Source organism: Tyto alba, unplaced genomic scaffold (genome assembly GCF_018691265.1).
Source record: "Tyto alba isolate M040663 unplaced genomic scaffold, T.alba_DEE_v4.0 Super-Scaffold_10, whole genome shotgun sequence".
NCBI lineage: Eukaryota > Metazoa > Chordata > Aves > Strigiformes > Tytonidae > Tyto > Tyto alba.
The window spans coordinates 27,608,549-27,622,927 of record NW_024881262.1 but is presented as its reverse complement, the minus strand read 5'-3'; the positions used below and the strand labels follow the sequence as shown (position 1 = coordinate 27,622,927).

The 14,379-nt window shown below is 44.2% G+C and overlaps 1 protein-coding gene across 2 annotated transcripts in view; it reads right to left on the bottom strand.

The window, feature by feature from the left end:
* Nucleotides 1-14,379, bottom strand: part of VPS8 (VPS8 subunit of CORVET complex) — an 83,515-nt gene that overhangs the window by 8,330 nt on the left and 60,806 nt on the right. For both annotated transcript variants that reach the window (XM_042794100.1, XM_032992497.2), the window contains 4 exons: nt 13,268-13,350; nt 5,843-5,923; nt 4,288-4,457; nt 3,473-3,641 (listed from right to left, as the gene is read on the bottom strand). In XM_042794100.1, the coding sequence (XP_042650034.1) occupies nt 3,473-3,641; nt 4,288-4,457; nt 5,843-5,923; nt 13,268-13,350 (503 nt within the window). The remainder of the gene's footprint in view (nt 1-3,472; nt 3,642-4,287; nt 4,458-5,842; nt 5,924-13,267; nt 13,351-14,379) is intronic.

Sequence of the window (14,379 nt, the reverse complement as noted above, 5' to 3'; positions counted from 1 at the left end):
ACTCATTTATGGTACGATATAAGGTAAGGAGGACAGGAAAGATGAACAGAAGATGACCCTCAGGAAGACAGCAAGGGTTAACACAGAAACCACAAACTTTTGGTAGCAAAAACAGAGGAAAAAGCCCCTCTGCCCTTCCCTGACTATTCCCCTTCACTGGGGCGGAATGTCTCAAGCCCTCATCACAGCAAGGCTCCACTTAAATAAATGCTATCACCAGATTCAATAACGGTTCAGTGCTGGCTTGTGGCATCTCTCCACCTCCCCCAATTTCAAGGCAATTGCTACAGAAGTCATGCATGCAAAGCAGGGACGGAGAAAACACTGTCTGTTGGGCTGTCGTTTCACATATAAATCTCAACAACATTGCAAAATTCAAACTGACAGTCTTTGTTTCAGCAGAGCAGAATCAGTACTATGAAATGCACTCCAGATGCTCAGTGGCATTTCTCAGTATGAATCTATTCCTAATTCAAGGCCTGCTAAGAAAATAAATACCTAAGGAGAAGACTTCACTGTGGGGAAAAAAAAAAAAAAAAAACCACACACATTAGATTTTTGATAAGAGACAGACTAACCTTTCAGGGTCTTCAAAGTGGTAGCAAAGAAATACCCTCCCCATAGATCTATATGCAAAATGTTCCAGAAGCTTCGGAGCTAGCTCTCTGGGGTCAAGGGAAGGCAGGGCTGGAAGCACAGCCGCGTTAGCGTAACCTCCCTCTGGGATTTCCTGCTCCCTGTTTGCAGAAACACCAGCTGTGGAAGCAAGAGCAGCCTGACCAACACAGACCTCTGGGTCTGCCCAGGGTCAGCGGAGTTGAGAAGGAACGCAGAGAAGCCCTTCACCAGAGAACTGCAGCACCAAAAGGCTGAACAAACCTTGTGACAAACAGAAATAAATCCCTTCTGTGCCCGGGGTGGCACCAGAGACAAGTGACTGCTGCTGTCTTGGACCCGGGCTGAGGAGGACCCTTGGGAACACACGGATGTGGCTCAGGGGGGGGGGAGCCCTACAAGTCTTCCCTTTCCTTCCCCACACCTCCCTCCAGCATCGTGCATTATCCACCAGGCTACCGCAGAAAATTCACCTATCAAACAGACCTCAATTCAGCACAGACCAGTGTTGTGTCAAAACAAGCATGGGGAGCTTAGCTGTTTTCATGCTTAATTCTCTGATTAAATTTACTTGAGGCTGCACAAGACCAAGCCCTGCCATATGGACATGCACCATCCTGCCTCCGGCGAGCGCTTCCACGCTCCAGGCAGCCCCCCTCGCCCTTCTGCTTTTGGCTCCAGCAGAGCCAGGCAACACGCGCATCCATCGCCTCCCCTGCGCGTTCCCAGCACTTCCCCCAGAAGAAAAAGTCTGTTCTGTAACTCAGACTAGTGCCTGGCCAGATGAATCATTACCTCACAGGGTTAATTAACACTACCGAGCAGCAATTGTTAAACAAACAAACTTCCTGGAGAAGCTGGAGATTTTACAGTCTTTTGCCAAGTCTAAATATATTCAGCTTTTTTAAGATCTGACTGCGCAACAGTTGAATCACATGCGAGTACAACAGTTAAATATTATAATTTAAATATGTGAGGAACATCGCAAACTTGGAGAGGATCTGGGACATCAGGAGGAGGAGGTGGGGGGGCTTGAAGCAGTGCTGGGGCTCTGACGAGCCAGAGCCAAGCTCTGCTGGGCCGGCTGTGCGCAGAGCAGGAGATGGGGGGCTCTGCCAACAGCACATGACAGGCACCAGGGAAGCATCCAGCATCCTCAGACGGGCTGGCATGGACTTTTGCTAGCTAGTGCTAGATGATCCAGGCTGTAACTCCTTTCCTTCCCCATCCAGTCTCTCCACGTCTCCCTTTAAGCCCAGAGTCCCAGCCAGCCCCTCACTATTACAGACAGATCAGTTAAATAAAGGGAAGCATCTTCTCCTACCTGCCCTGATCATTCCCATGTCATCTGGAGCATTTTCCGCCTCGTTCTGCTGCGGGCTATGTCCAGACTGGTATTCAAACACACAGGGGCTCTCCGACTAGCCCGTGAGAAATACAGTGATAATCAAGCTATAAAGGCACTGCTATAAAATGTCAGGCACTTTAACGGTGAATGTAGTCTTAGTACTTAATTTTGCCTTTAGCTTCTAAAGCTAAACCTGGTCAGTCACACCCACTTGCACACATTCCTTTGGAGCAGAAGTGTAGAGGGTAAAATAGGGGTCTGCTCAATCTGCCTAACTTTAGAGCCAGTATCCATATTTCACTGTAACAGGACGGTGCACAAAACGATGAGCATCTGTAAGCAAACTGCTTGGACCACAGTGGATTTACAATCTCCTGGGAAAGTTTTTCTTTCTGTCATCATATAAGAAACTAACACAATTTGACTGCAAAGATTGCATTGTGCTCCATACATTCCTCAGAGATTACTTTTCCCCCAAGTCTCCCTTCAAGCAGGAAGCTTCTTTTTTCTGTTAATACAGAAGCTGATGAAAGTCGATTAATGCTGTTAGCTATCTTTTGATCGGAATTGATTTGGCAGAAATTGAAATAAACTGCTAGAAGAAAACTAAAGTACTACTATGAAAACATACTCCAAGATTGAATTACTTAGGTCTCAGAAGCAGAAAAACATTGCTTTGCAGGCATCTGTGCAGTGTCAAATGCACAAAGTACCTCGAGGCAATTAGGAACAAACCCTCATCAGTGACCACCTTCACTGGAGCACAGGGCAGCAGAGTTCAGCTCCCCACAGTGCAATATCCCTAGAAGACATCCCAACAAGCTACCTGCCAATTTTGCTCACAATCCACAGTACCATGCCAAGGAAAAGACAGAAGCATGCATATTGAGACTAGACTTCTGTTTGAATTGGAGATGGTGAAACTTCTTACACACAAATACTGACAATAAATACAAACTAATTATCTGTTCTGTCACCCAAATCCACCTGCACCCGTCTTGTTTACACACAAGCTTCTTAAAACATTGTGCCAGCACTTAGAGAGTCAAAACAATTCCAGATCTTTTACCCAGAGTCAGGTTATCTGTTAGGAAGGTGGAATGAAGGCTCCACAACCCAGCTACAAGGAACATGCCAGTTTTAAATACAAGTTTTATATAAAAGGCACCTAAAAATATTTTGAAAGGAAGTGTACCCAGGCTCTCACAAGCAAACAAAGCAGTGGATGCATCCAGCAGGCAATCAGCTGCAAGCATCCAGCTTCCCCTCACACCGGCTAGCAGTTCCCAGGCCTTCTGGATGAACACATTTCCATTACTTCCACAGCTCTGTATACCCACGCCAAAACAAAATGACATTCACAAGCATGACTAGTTAGCTGCTGGTACTGTTTGACAGTTACTGATCACGGGCTTGTCTGGAAGCAAAGACAGGCATGAGAGCAAAGTGATGAAGTCTATAAGCACTCCTCAAAGTTTACTTGAAGAGAAACCACCTCACAAACCTTACCTGGGCCAAGGATGCTCCACTTCCCTTTTTGAGCTCTGAGAAGTTCTCGATCAGTCTTCCTCCCTTGTTACTTGAGTTGCATTTATAGCACATCCACCTCATCAGGCCCTTAGTTACCGTCCCACACTCTTTACTCAGCAGACACAGTGAATGGTACAAGTGGCCACAGCTGTAAAGAGAAGAATTCTGCTAGGTGCTTCAAAGCAGGGTAACGCAGCCTGACAGCTCTATACTTTGGAGGGGAAATCAATGGAAAACAAGGCTGCTTATCTGTAAATGCAGATCAACAGTGTATACATTCCCTTCGTACCTTCACACTTTCCTGTAGCATTTCTAGACATGTAAAAATAACAGTAGATGCCCATTTGCCAGTACAACCACAGATCACAATACAAAGGTAATAATGATCTCATCTTATTTTACAGCCATCTGGTCACAGACAGGAACACAGGAGATGTCAAGAGTACACAGTCAGGGTTGCAAGTAGATCCAAGACGTACAAATACAAGCAAATGAACCCATGGTGCTGCAATTGCACAAACTGCATTGCTGGGAGAGATGACAGATAAACAAGCCAGCTTACTGAACAGCTCGCTCAGAATTGTGTGGCAATTCCTTCCAGCTGAGGCAGAGCTGGCTGCACCTGAAGAAGGCTGCCTCTAATGGCTTTGATTAACCAGCCCTGCTACAAGGGAGCAGGGATACATGCTCACAGGAATACATATGATTACTTGTGCAAGTCAGAGATCAGGAGCTTTTTTTTTTTTTTTTTAAAAACTACAAACATGATCACAGCTGGGACCCTACCCCTTTACCTGAAAACAATGATTTCATCAGCAGTTTCTTGCCGCCTTTTGTACTGTTGTAGACAAATGCAGCAGTAATCTTGCTTTGGGGTAAGCCCTCTAGTGACAGAAGCTCTGAGGTTACACAGGGACCAGTGGAGATCATGGTTCAAAAGATTCGTAGTTGTCTCTAAAAGGGTCTGTGTGGAAGACAGTATACAGATTAATTACGTCATTTTGTCATCTCCAGACTGCAGAAGCTCCATACTGATCAATTCTTCATAACAAGCAGCTTAGCAGATTACTAAGAGCAAAACCAGCCCAACAAAATTGCTTTTCTTTATATGTTTTCTAGGCATTGCCCTCAAAATACTTATCCTTTCATCACATGTTAATGGAGGCAGTATCTTTTCACTCCTAAATAGATAAGTCCTTTATTGATTTTTTTGTCAAAGAGCATTAAGAGAGACATGGCAGGCTCATTTTGTCATCTTCCCTACCAGACCATCCTTTTTTTTCCCTCTACTTGGTAAGCTACTGCTTACATTCCCTATTTTAGGGGAAATGTGATGATAAAAAAAAAAAAAATATCCCAAATGCACTATTACAATTAAAATACAAAAAAACCCACTGAACTTCTCACCTGCTAGTTCTTCCCAACTGAGATTTCCATTTCTGTAGGGCCAAAAGCAAAACACCCTTAGCTTTTAGCAGTCAGCAACAACAGGTATCAGGCATAGGTGCTCTGGTCCATGATCTATCGATGCTCCGTAGCAGCAACCCACAAAAGGCTGCAGAGATTGCACCAGTGGTTCACATCTGGCCTAATCCAGATGTGATATGCAGCCTGTACCAGACAACTGCCAGGCAATGACAGAGGACCTGTGCTGCTCAGAGCAGACCATTACCAAGAACGTAAACAGAGGTAATGGCTCTTTATGTTCAGCCCTCTACAGTAATGCTATTTCCCATTTTATTTTTAAATTGGCTGCTGCTGGAGGGAGGCCTGAGCAGTAGCGAGGATGGGCAGTGCCACATGGCAGGCAGGATAAGGGAGGGTGAGTTTGGAAGAAGACTATGCATTCTGTTTTAGAGAAAAGGAGTTTTAGAAAACTGTTGAAGTTTGGAGACTCCCTGGGACTTGAGACTGGACAGAGGAAAACAGGAGTGAGATAAAAATGGAATCTCATCAGGTGACAAAGAAGTGCAGCATTACCATTGGGAAGTGGTAGAATAGCCTAACTAAAAAAGCTCTTTATTTAAAACCCCATAAAAAGACAATTTTTTGTGCTTTTGAATCCCTAACTGCAGGATGAGCTGGAGAAAAAGCAGATGTTTATCCTTCTAGTACATTTAACTGAACTACAGAAGTGTTCACCATGTACCTGTCAGATCCTTCACTTGCAATCTGTCTTGTAGGAATACAAACTCATTCCCTTTCTCCCCATCACACAAATATAAATCACTTGCACGTCCATTTACTTTGCCTTGCAGAGAGAGATGGCAAAGAGAGAGTAGTAGGCTAGATACCTAAAAGCAATCCCTGTATACAGCAGTGGACAGAACAGAAATGCATGCAACTTACTTGTTCATAGTTAAAAGTGTCCAGCATTCCCAGGACAAGTCCTTGAATTTCTCCAAGTTTCCCTTTTCCATAAACTGGATCCTGTATGAATAAATGAAAAGCTGCAGCTGAATCACAGGATATGACCATTCTGAGGTTTTTTTTTTTTAACTCTTTTTTTTTTTTTTTTTTTTTCTCTCCAGATTGGCATCGTAAGTGGAAGTTATGACTCCAGATTTAAAGATGCTGTACATGCACAAGGACAGCAGAATTATCCTATGTATTGATGGGAAAATTGGTAATTAGCAGAACTGAGTAGATGGCAACATCAATACTAATTACTGTGCTTAGGTCAAAAGCCTTCACATGTGACCTTGGAAACTTCATTCGGGATGTGCAAGAGCTGACTGGAGAATGCATTTGAGAAATATCCAAGAACACAGCCTAAACCACCCTGCAGTGACCCAGGAGGCATCAACTCCACTTGACACCGACTGCTGCGGGTGTCTGCCGGTCGGCGAGCCGCTGGGCCACCCGCAGGGCTCTGGGTCCCCCGCTGCCACTGCGCCCCGGCCCGGGTCGGACAGTAATTCAGCCTGGAGTCACCCCTAAGCTCGTTCAACACCCCCCTCAGCTGCAGCTGAAAGAGCACAGACACAGCGGGCTGTGCAGCTGCGTGGCAGCACGCAGGAAGCCTGGGCAGTCCTGGTCTCACGTCCCAGGTAACAGAACACCATCTAGGGAGCAGGGGCCTGGGACTCTTCTGTGGCTGCAGGGATGACTTCCACGTGCCCCGAGCAGCTTTATTTCCACATCCCAGCAGCCCAAGTGAAGGGTTGTGGTATAAGCCATTGTCCTGGTGCATCTCAACCACTGTCCTTAGGCCTTCTCCAAACCAAACATCCCCTTCTCCTCCACAGCCAGCCTGGCACACTCTGAAGCATCGCTCAGTGCAGGACAGGAACCCTGCTCCAGGATGCCTCTCCCTGTTCTGGGGTGAGCTTTGCAAGGATCCCTTTGGGAGCTGCTCTCCTCTCAAACAGGCAGAGATGGGCAAAGCACTGGAAGAGGAGAGAGACTTCTGCAGTGCCCTTCCCTCCTGCCAGGCCCTGTTGCACAACAAGAGAGCAAGCTCCTGGTCACGCGTGCACTGGACCATGCTAGAAAATACGCTCTGCTCAACCACCAGCACACAGTGGGAGTTTGCTGACAGCTCCTAGGGGCCACGGGGGCTAGCAGCCACCAGCACTAGTGTCTCCTGGGCAAAACTGACCCTGAAAGACTTCTCCATGCAGTTACAGAGGTGCCCTGTCCCCTACCAACACGCAACACGGCACCACTTCCAACACGCACAGGCCAGGAACATAACTTCCTCCTACTTGTCTTTGCAGCAGCAGCATGATCAGACTGGAACACAACACAGTGATGTTGTGCTAAAGAAGATGCCCTGCAAGATGCTGGCTAACGAGCTGGGGTCCAGCCAGTCTTTAACATAAATGGGAAGCAAAGATGAGGAGTCAGGTTAGTAGCAGGATCTACTGCTGGCTACTGCACCGGTGTGAACCACGCCGTGCCCAGCTTCGGTTCTGTCTCTGCGGCCCAGACAGTCTGACCTGCAAAAGAGCAAAGGGCTGTGCCCTCCCCACCCCAGCATGGCACCAGCGAGGCACACACAGGCCTATAAACTGAACAAGCCTGTTCAGAAGCGCCTCAAAAGAGGATCAGGGGAAATCATCTTTGTGTAGCACACAAATCCCAGAGACTGACAGGCAGTCATTGAATTAGACCTGGAAAAAGGCATTTTATGCTGCTGGGAGGCAGTGGAAGGCTATGGGGGGATGCCTGCTGGAAACTGAGGAAGCTGACTGGTGGAATGGTCAAGACATTAGCAAAAGAACCCAGAGACATACTGGCAAGATGTGAAAAGGAAACCAACCTAGAGAGTGGAAGAATGACAGAGACACAGTGGAAACTGGAACAGAAGGAGCTGATGAACAAGCTCTGGATGAGAGGATTGAGAAAAGGGGGTAGGAGCAAGGCTAATTCCATGCTGGGACTGAGAGCAAGACAGAAAGGATAATCAAGAGTGAAAAAGCAGGTTGACAGAGACGATTGAAGTAGCATGGAAGTTACATTGCAGGATACCCAGAAAGACCACCAGATCAGCTACAGAAGCTAAATCAGGGAATTTTTGAACAAGTCTTCAAAGGAAATGACAGGCAGCCTAAATAAAAACTGCACTGATATCACTCGAGTCAAAACCAGATGTAGATTTGGAATACACAGAAGAGCTTGACATGCTGCTGAGGCTACTGTTTAACTAGATGAACAGTACAGCCTCAAACAACACTAAGTTTTCTTTCTGCATGCATAATTTAAAAGCAGCAGCATAGAAAGTACCCTACACTGAGTTATCATATGAATTATGGACGGCAACAGGGAGCTCAGGGCTTCCAACTCAGCATGTACATGATCCATAACATAGAGCATGTTATTTTTGCATCCACCAGATACTTTTCTAAAGCACTCAAGTATATGGCCAAGGAAACTCAAACAGGTAACTCACAAACTACAGATGCAATCATTTACACATTGTAACTCAAACTTCCCAAGCTGCATGTAGAGACTTTCAAAGCAACTTGTTTCTTGTCTGGATAGAGGGAGTGGAGGAAGAGGAGATATGAAGAGAGAGGAATAAAAGAGCCACCTACAGCTTTGAAAAGGAGGAACGCGAGTCTGAGGGCCAACTTTCAGTTGCTCACTTTTTCTCAAGTCACGCTTGATGAGCTCTAAAAAAAATGTCTGGTAGGAAAAGAATGGACTTTTCTCCAAAGAGAAGCTGTGTGGTCTAGCGAAGCCCTACACCGAGCCTGGCAGTCAGGTCCAAGTGGTGAAGTTGATGCGCATTTCCTGCCAGCAGCCGTTGAAACAGCGCTTCACAGGCCTGGCTTGCAGCTGCCTACCTGCCTTCAGCACGAAATCCAGAGCTGTAATTTCACATTTCCAGCAAGTTCTAATGCTTTCTTCCAGTTTGCTGGTTTCAGCCCCCACAAAATTTACAGTCACAGGAGCCTTGTGGGATCACTTTTATGGAGGAATATGTTTCATTAATTCCACTTTATAAAATTTGTCTCCGTTTGGAATTTATGCATGCTCCAAATACACTGTATGGGATAGCACATTAACAACAGTAAATTGCACCAAGCCAGGAACAGATCCCAGCTACTCTTTCCAGATAAGTATCTCCCTGGGGAAGTGGCAACACTCAGCATGGTAAGGCAAAGCCAAAGTCACTGCCCAGCACCACTACCAACAAACAAATCAGAAAAGCTGGCAGGTATCCAGCTGCAAGCCAGAAGTGCTCACGCAGCTTTTCAGCCAGGTCCATTTCCTCCACTTCCAATTTCTTCCCAGGTCCAGGAAAGAGCACTTTCTTCGCTAACTGCACTCACAGAACTGTTCTAATAAATGCACTATGAACTCAGAAATTGCATTCACTTGCAGCTTGTCCATCTGCCAGGGGACAGAGCAACTACTGTACATAAAACCAATCCCAGTGTTGACCTTCAGGACTGGAAGCAAAAAAACCAGGCAGGACCCTAAGCAGGGACAGAAAAAAAAAAAATCAAGCAAAGGCCTTTTGGATCTTTCTGCTTCCACTTGGAGATTTTAGAAGTTCGCTCCTTCCTTCCCCACTTTCAGCTTCCTACAGGTAGATTTTAAATTTCTGGCTTCTCCAGTTCTCCATTTTGTAGTAGGCATCAGCTGCATCTGCTTACAAAACATTCATGAAAGATTACAGCTTTGTAAGGGAATTAACAGTCAACCTTTCAGCCCTCTACAGACAGCATTCACATCCTTAATGACACAATTTTTCTTAATGCTCAAGAGGATTCCTCTAGTATCTCTCCTAATACAGTTATTTCAGACTTCCTATTTAATAAATAACTTTACAACATTGTTAAGGATGAGCAAGAACATAAAATCATTACTTCATAGGTCTTCAGTTATATAAAGTTGAGTCAATATGCTGGAATAAGCAGATACCAGGAGCCTACATATTTTCTGTGAAAGCTGTGGAGTCTGGTCATAGCCCTTTGCAAGGTGCCCTTTAGCAAAGCATTTTGGTTGCAAAGTTAGCATTTGCATAAAGTAAAATCTATAAGCAGTTAAGTCCAGAAGAGGAAGAAAAACAGTCCACTACAACTGGAATACTCTAATTCCTTTTCAGAAAAGGCAAGATAATCTACTTCAGTTTACTGATTTCATCCACCTTACAAAAAATGCTCCAGTTAATTCCTGGGCAGCTCTTCTACCTTCCAGACCTGCAGCTCCAGTGCATCTATGCTCTATCACCAAGATCTGACCTCTGTTGGAAGAGCTTTTGAGGGAATTTTCAGACAAGCACTGCTTATAATTACAGGTTTCACAGAAATATTTCAAGGGCTTGGGAAAGGCTGTATGTTTTCCAGGGCCCAGAAGAGATGGTTGAAGAATTTACTTACGGTCGCAGTTAAAGTGGCACATGACTAACATTTTGAACAAGGCCCTACATACTGCTTAGAGCCAAGACAGAACGGTTTGGCACCAGGGTTTAGAATTTTACATGGATGTGAAGAGCAGCAACACAGCTTTGCAAAATGAATACCCACCCAGGGCTAACAGAGATCTTTCTAGCTGAGAAAGCTGTTGAGACAGTGTTCTGGGGAAACACCGTGTATGCTTGCCATGTTGTTATTCTTCCCACAGGGCACTTAAATGGCATTCTCAGATAATCCAAGGAAGCAGATGACAGGTCACACCACACATGGAGGCAGAAAATCCAGTGCTCCCTGCTGTCTGACACAGGGGGAGTTTCTTTCCTAATCCCAAACATGGCAATGGTTCAGAACCACTGAACATTTGAGCTGGGCACCCAGAGACACGGCCACATGGTGAGGCTCATCACCACTCCCGACATCATCCTTCCAGCTGAATTCAAAGCAACATTCTTCCAAGACCCATGCTGTGCACCAAAATAAAACCCAAAGAAAAACTCCCACAGGCATCCACCAGTGCAAGCCCTGAAGCAATAATTTCACACAGCTACAAACACACAAGCAAAAGTGACCTAGAGCAATGCAATCCCAGAAATCCAGAAATCAAGCTTGGTGTGAACACAGTGTGAATGGAAATGTGTGTTTTTAAGCACAAGAACAAAAGGTTAAATAAATGGTCTGTCTTGGTAACAATGGACACTGTTCCCAGCTGCAAAGCTGAGGAGGGTGTCAGGCACTGAAGGCAGCAGACTGATAAGAGCCCAGGACAGACAAGTTACAGTGAAAGACCCCCTGTCCTAACATGAGGAGGATGACAAGTTCGTAGAATATCACACACTATTTTTCTGTTAGCCCACCAGGACAGCAGACTACAGACGTCTATTTCAAACCTAGGTTCCAAACAAGGGAAAACAAAATGTGCAGCTATCTGGTCGATGATTTACAGAACCTTAAGTAAGATTCAGAGGCAAAAATCCACCCTATAACAGCCAGCAACTTCTAAAGGACATAACTAAGCTGTCATCATCAATCGGAGGAACCCCAGAGATGCAGCGAGGGGCTAACGCCCTCTCTACTGCCCACAAACGATCCAGGTCAGATCAACCATTCCCATACATTTTCGGTGTGTGCAAATATGTGAGCGCAGGTGAGTGAATCTATAAAAGAATGAGTGTTAAGAGGCAAAGTCAGCTTATTTAGAGATCCTGTAAATAAGTACCATCTCTCCTTCCAGAAGATCTTCTAATGAGTTCTGTGACACTATTTTCTCTCCACCTGTTTCTGAGCTACAAGGTACCAATTACTAATCCTATTTTATGAAGATCTGATACTAATGTTTTTTACCTGGAATTCAGTCGTCCTCTCTGAATGCATTTTAAAAAGTCATCACCTGTCCCCATTTTTTGCTCTAGTTGTACAAAAACATTTGTCTTTTAAAATCTCTTGTTTTGTCAGACTGAATTTGTAAGACTGACCAGGAGCAATTTCCCCCTGCCACCAAAACCGGTGACCAGAGTTGCACATGCTGCTTTAAATGATACCTTACACATTTCTCTCCTTAAATAAAAGTATTTCACCTGATGCGCCACAAGCATCCCATTATCCTTTGCAGTAGTGCCACCACACCAGCCATTTCACTGTACAACTGACAAATACGTTTCACTCATCTGTTGCCCCCAGGATATGAATGCCAGCCACTATAGAAAAAGGTTTTTCTATTTCTGCTAAGAACAGAAATGGGATGAAATATTTAAAGACTGCAAACAAGAATTTCTATTCATCCCAAGGGACAACAGGATCTTCCTCCACACCGCAAAACTTCCCAGCTATGTTATCCTCACAGTGGTTGCTGGTTTGCTTCTCACTCCATTCTAGTAATTCTCAACATAACCCAGGAAAGCCTCCCTGCCAGCCTCCCCACTTATTCATATACAGCTTCTGTATCACTTCCTGTCCACATTAAACATCAAAGTCCAGCAGGAAACTGTATCTGATGCCCCAGTTAAAAGTAGGCAAAGTAAGTTATTGAAGAGCCATTATGTGTGCTTGACACTTCCTACCTATGATAAAACCACATTTCATTTGATCACACTTTCATCCACCCTTTTACAACATCTTTCACTGTCTTTAATTATGATATTTTCCAAAATCTGAGACTGTGCATAATATTAAGATCAAACTAATAGGTTGCTAGAGGTGTGCGTTCACCCCGTGAAGCCTGTAAACCCTTTTCTACATTTTCTTCTCTCATCTGGAGTGGAAACCCTGAAGAATAATTCAACACATTCTCAACCCTTCAATCATTCCACTCCACAACACAGACAATTTCTCTAATTAATTTTCTGTATTTCTCAAGGTTTGCTATTAAATCCCAACTTCATCTTTCATCTGTTTTTCAAATTAACAAATCATATCTGCTTGTGATCACTCCACCCAAGATCCCACTTTGAAATCACCTCTTCTACAGGATGCTTGATGCTCACTAACAAACATCTCTAAAATAATACATTGTACCATCAATCAAAATTGCCCGGTCCTGAACTCTTTCTCCAAAGCCTACAAACTTTGCTTTAGCGTTTTCACAACTGTCCATCCCAGAGCGTTAGCTAAATGGCTTTCAACAAATTTAGTTCCAAGTTTTGAGAAATTCATAGTGGCTTTTCCCCTAAAACTGTGGAGTTTCAGTTCAAACTAATTGCAGCCTTTGAGATAATATTTTATTTGGTTTGCAGAAATGACCTCAATTATCTTCCAACTGAACTTTTACTGAAAAACTCTGAACCACACCAATAGCTAATCTGATCTTTGTAACGACCTGGAAATCGCTATCACATCAGGAATGTGTTCAGCTCTTCCCAATAACTGAGTGGCACAGCTTGGTAAAAGCTTCTTCTCTTCAGAAACTCACCTGTAGAATTCTCTGCAGGATTGAAGGAAGAGCGATAAATGCAGCCATGTTGTTCAGCACTTGCATTGTCAAACTCTTCAAAGCTGAAATATCAAAGTCACCAGCAGTTCATTAGGATTCAAGGAGTAAACAGAGATCAATCTTTCAGATTAAGAGTTCCATTTCAGTTCATGTTTTCTAGTTTGAAAAGGGGTTTTGTATTTTTTTTTTCTTCTGCATGTTTTGCAATTAAGCACACACAGCTTTTTGTATCAGAAAGTATATTTAACATTTTTTGATATCACCATGCCTTTCCCCCTCCCACACCCTACCTACAGTAACTGTTCACATTTTGAGACTTACTTTGTAGCACTGTCGTGCACTTTTCCAACTGCTACCAAATACCAATTCGGATGCCATATCCATGTTATAGTCCCACTCTAAAACTTCCTATTGTTAACCTTTGCATGAAACTTGTTCCTCGATCCCCAGTTCCCCAAAGTAAGAGCCAATATTGAGATATGCATAGACCCAGCAGTTCACTTCTTTGTGGGGATAATTAGCTAGTTAGAGCAGTTTGGGAAGTATGCACACTAAAAATGAAAACAAGATAGTTAACCAGGATCCAAGTGCATTAACCTCTCATCATTTCTGGTATCAGTTCAGATCATTACTTTTCCACAGGCAGCAGCTCCAAAAAATGGATAATCTAGGGGACATTCTGAAGTCAGAAGGAAAAAATGAGTTGAGGGAAGAGAGGTGATTTATATTTTTACTGATCTCTGCAAGACTATCCCCAGGAGTCCAGATATAGCTAACAGTCACTGGGAGGAAATAAACAGAGAGAGGACAGACAGCATGATGACCACCACACTTACTTGTAATATGCTGTGATCCTTAATCACTCACAACTACAATCACTGTGGAGCACAGGGCTGGTATGGACCAAAAGATATTACTCTGTCCCAAGACTACAGTATCTAAGCCCTTTTTTAACTAGTCTTAAGTGTCCCATAAAGGGAGGCTTTTCAAGTTATGCTGCTGACACCCACAACAGATTCAGGGCACTAGAACTGGAGTAGAGAATTCAGCTGGTGTATTCAAAGTTCTTCTGATTTTATATACAATAGACA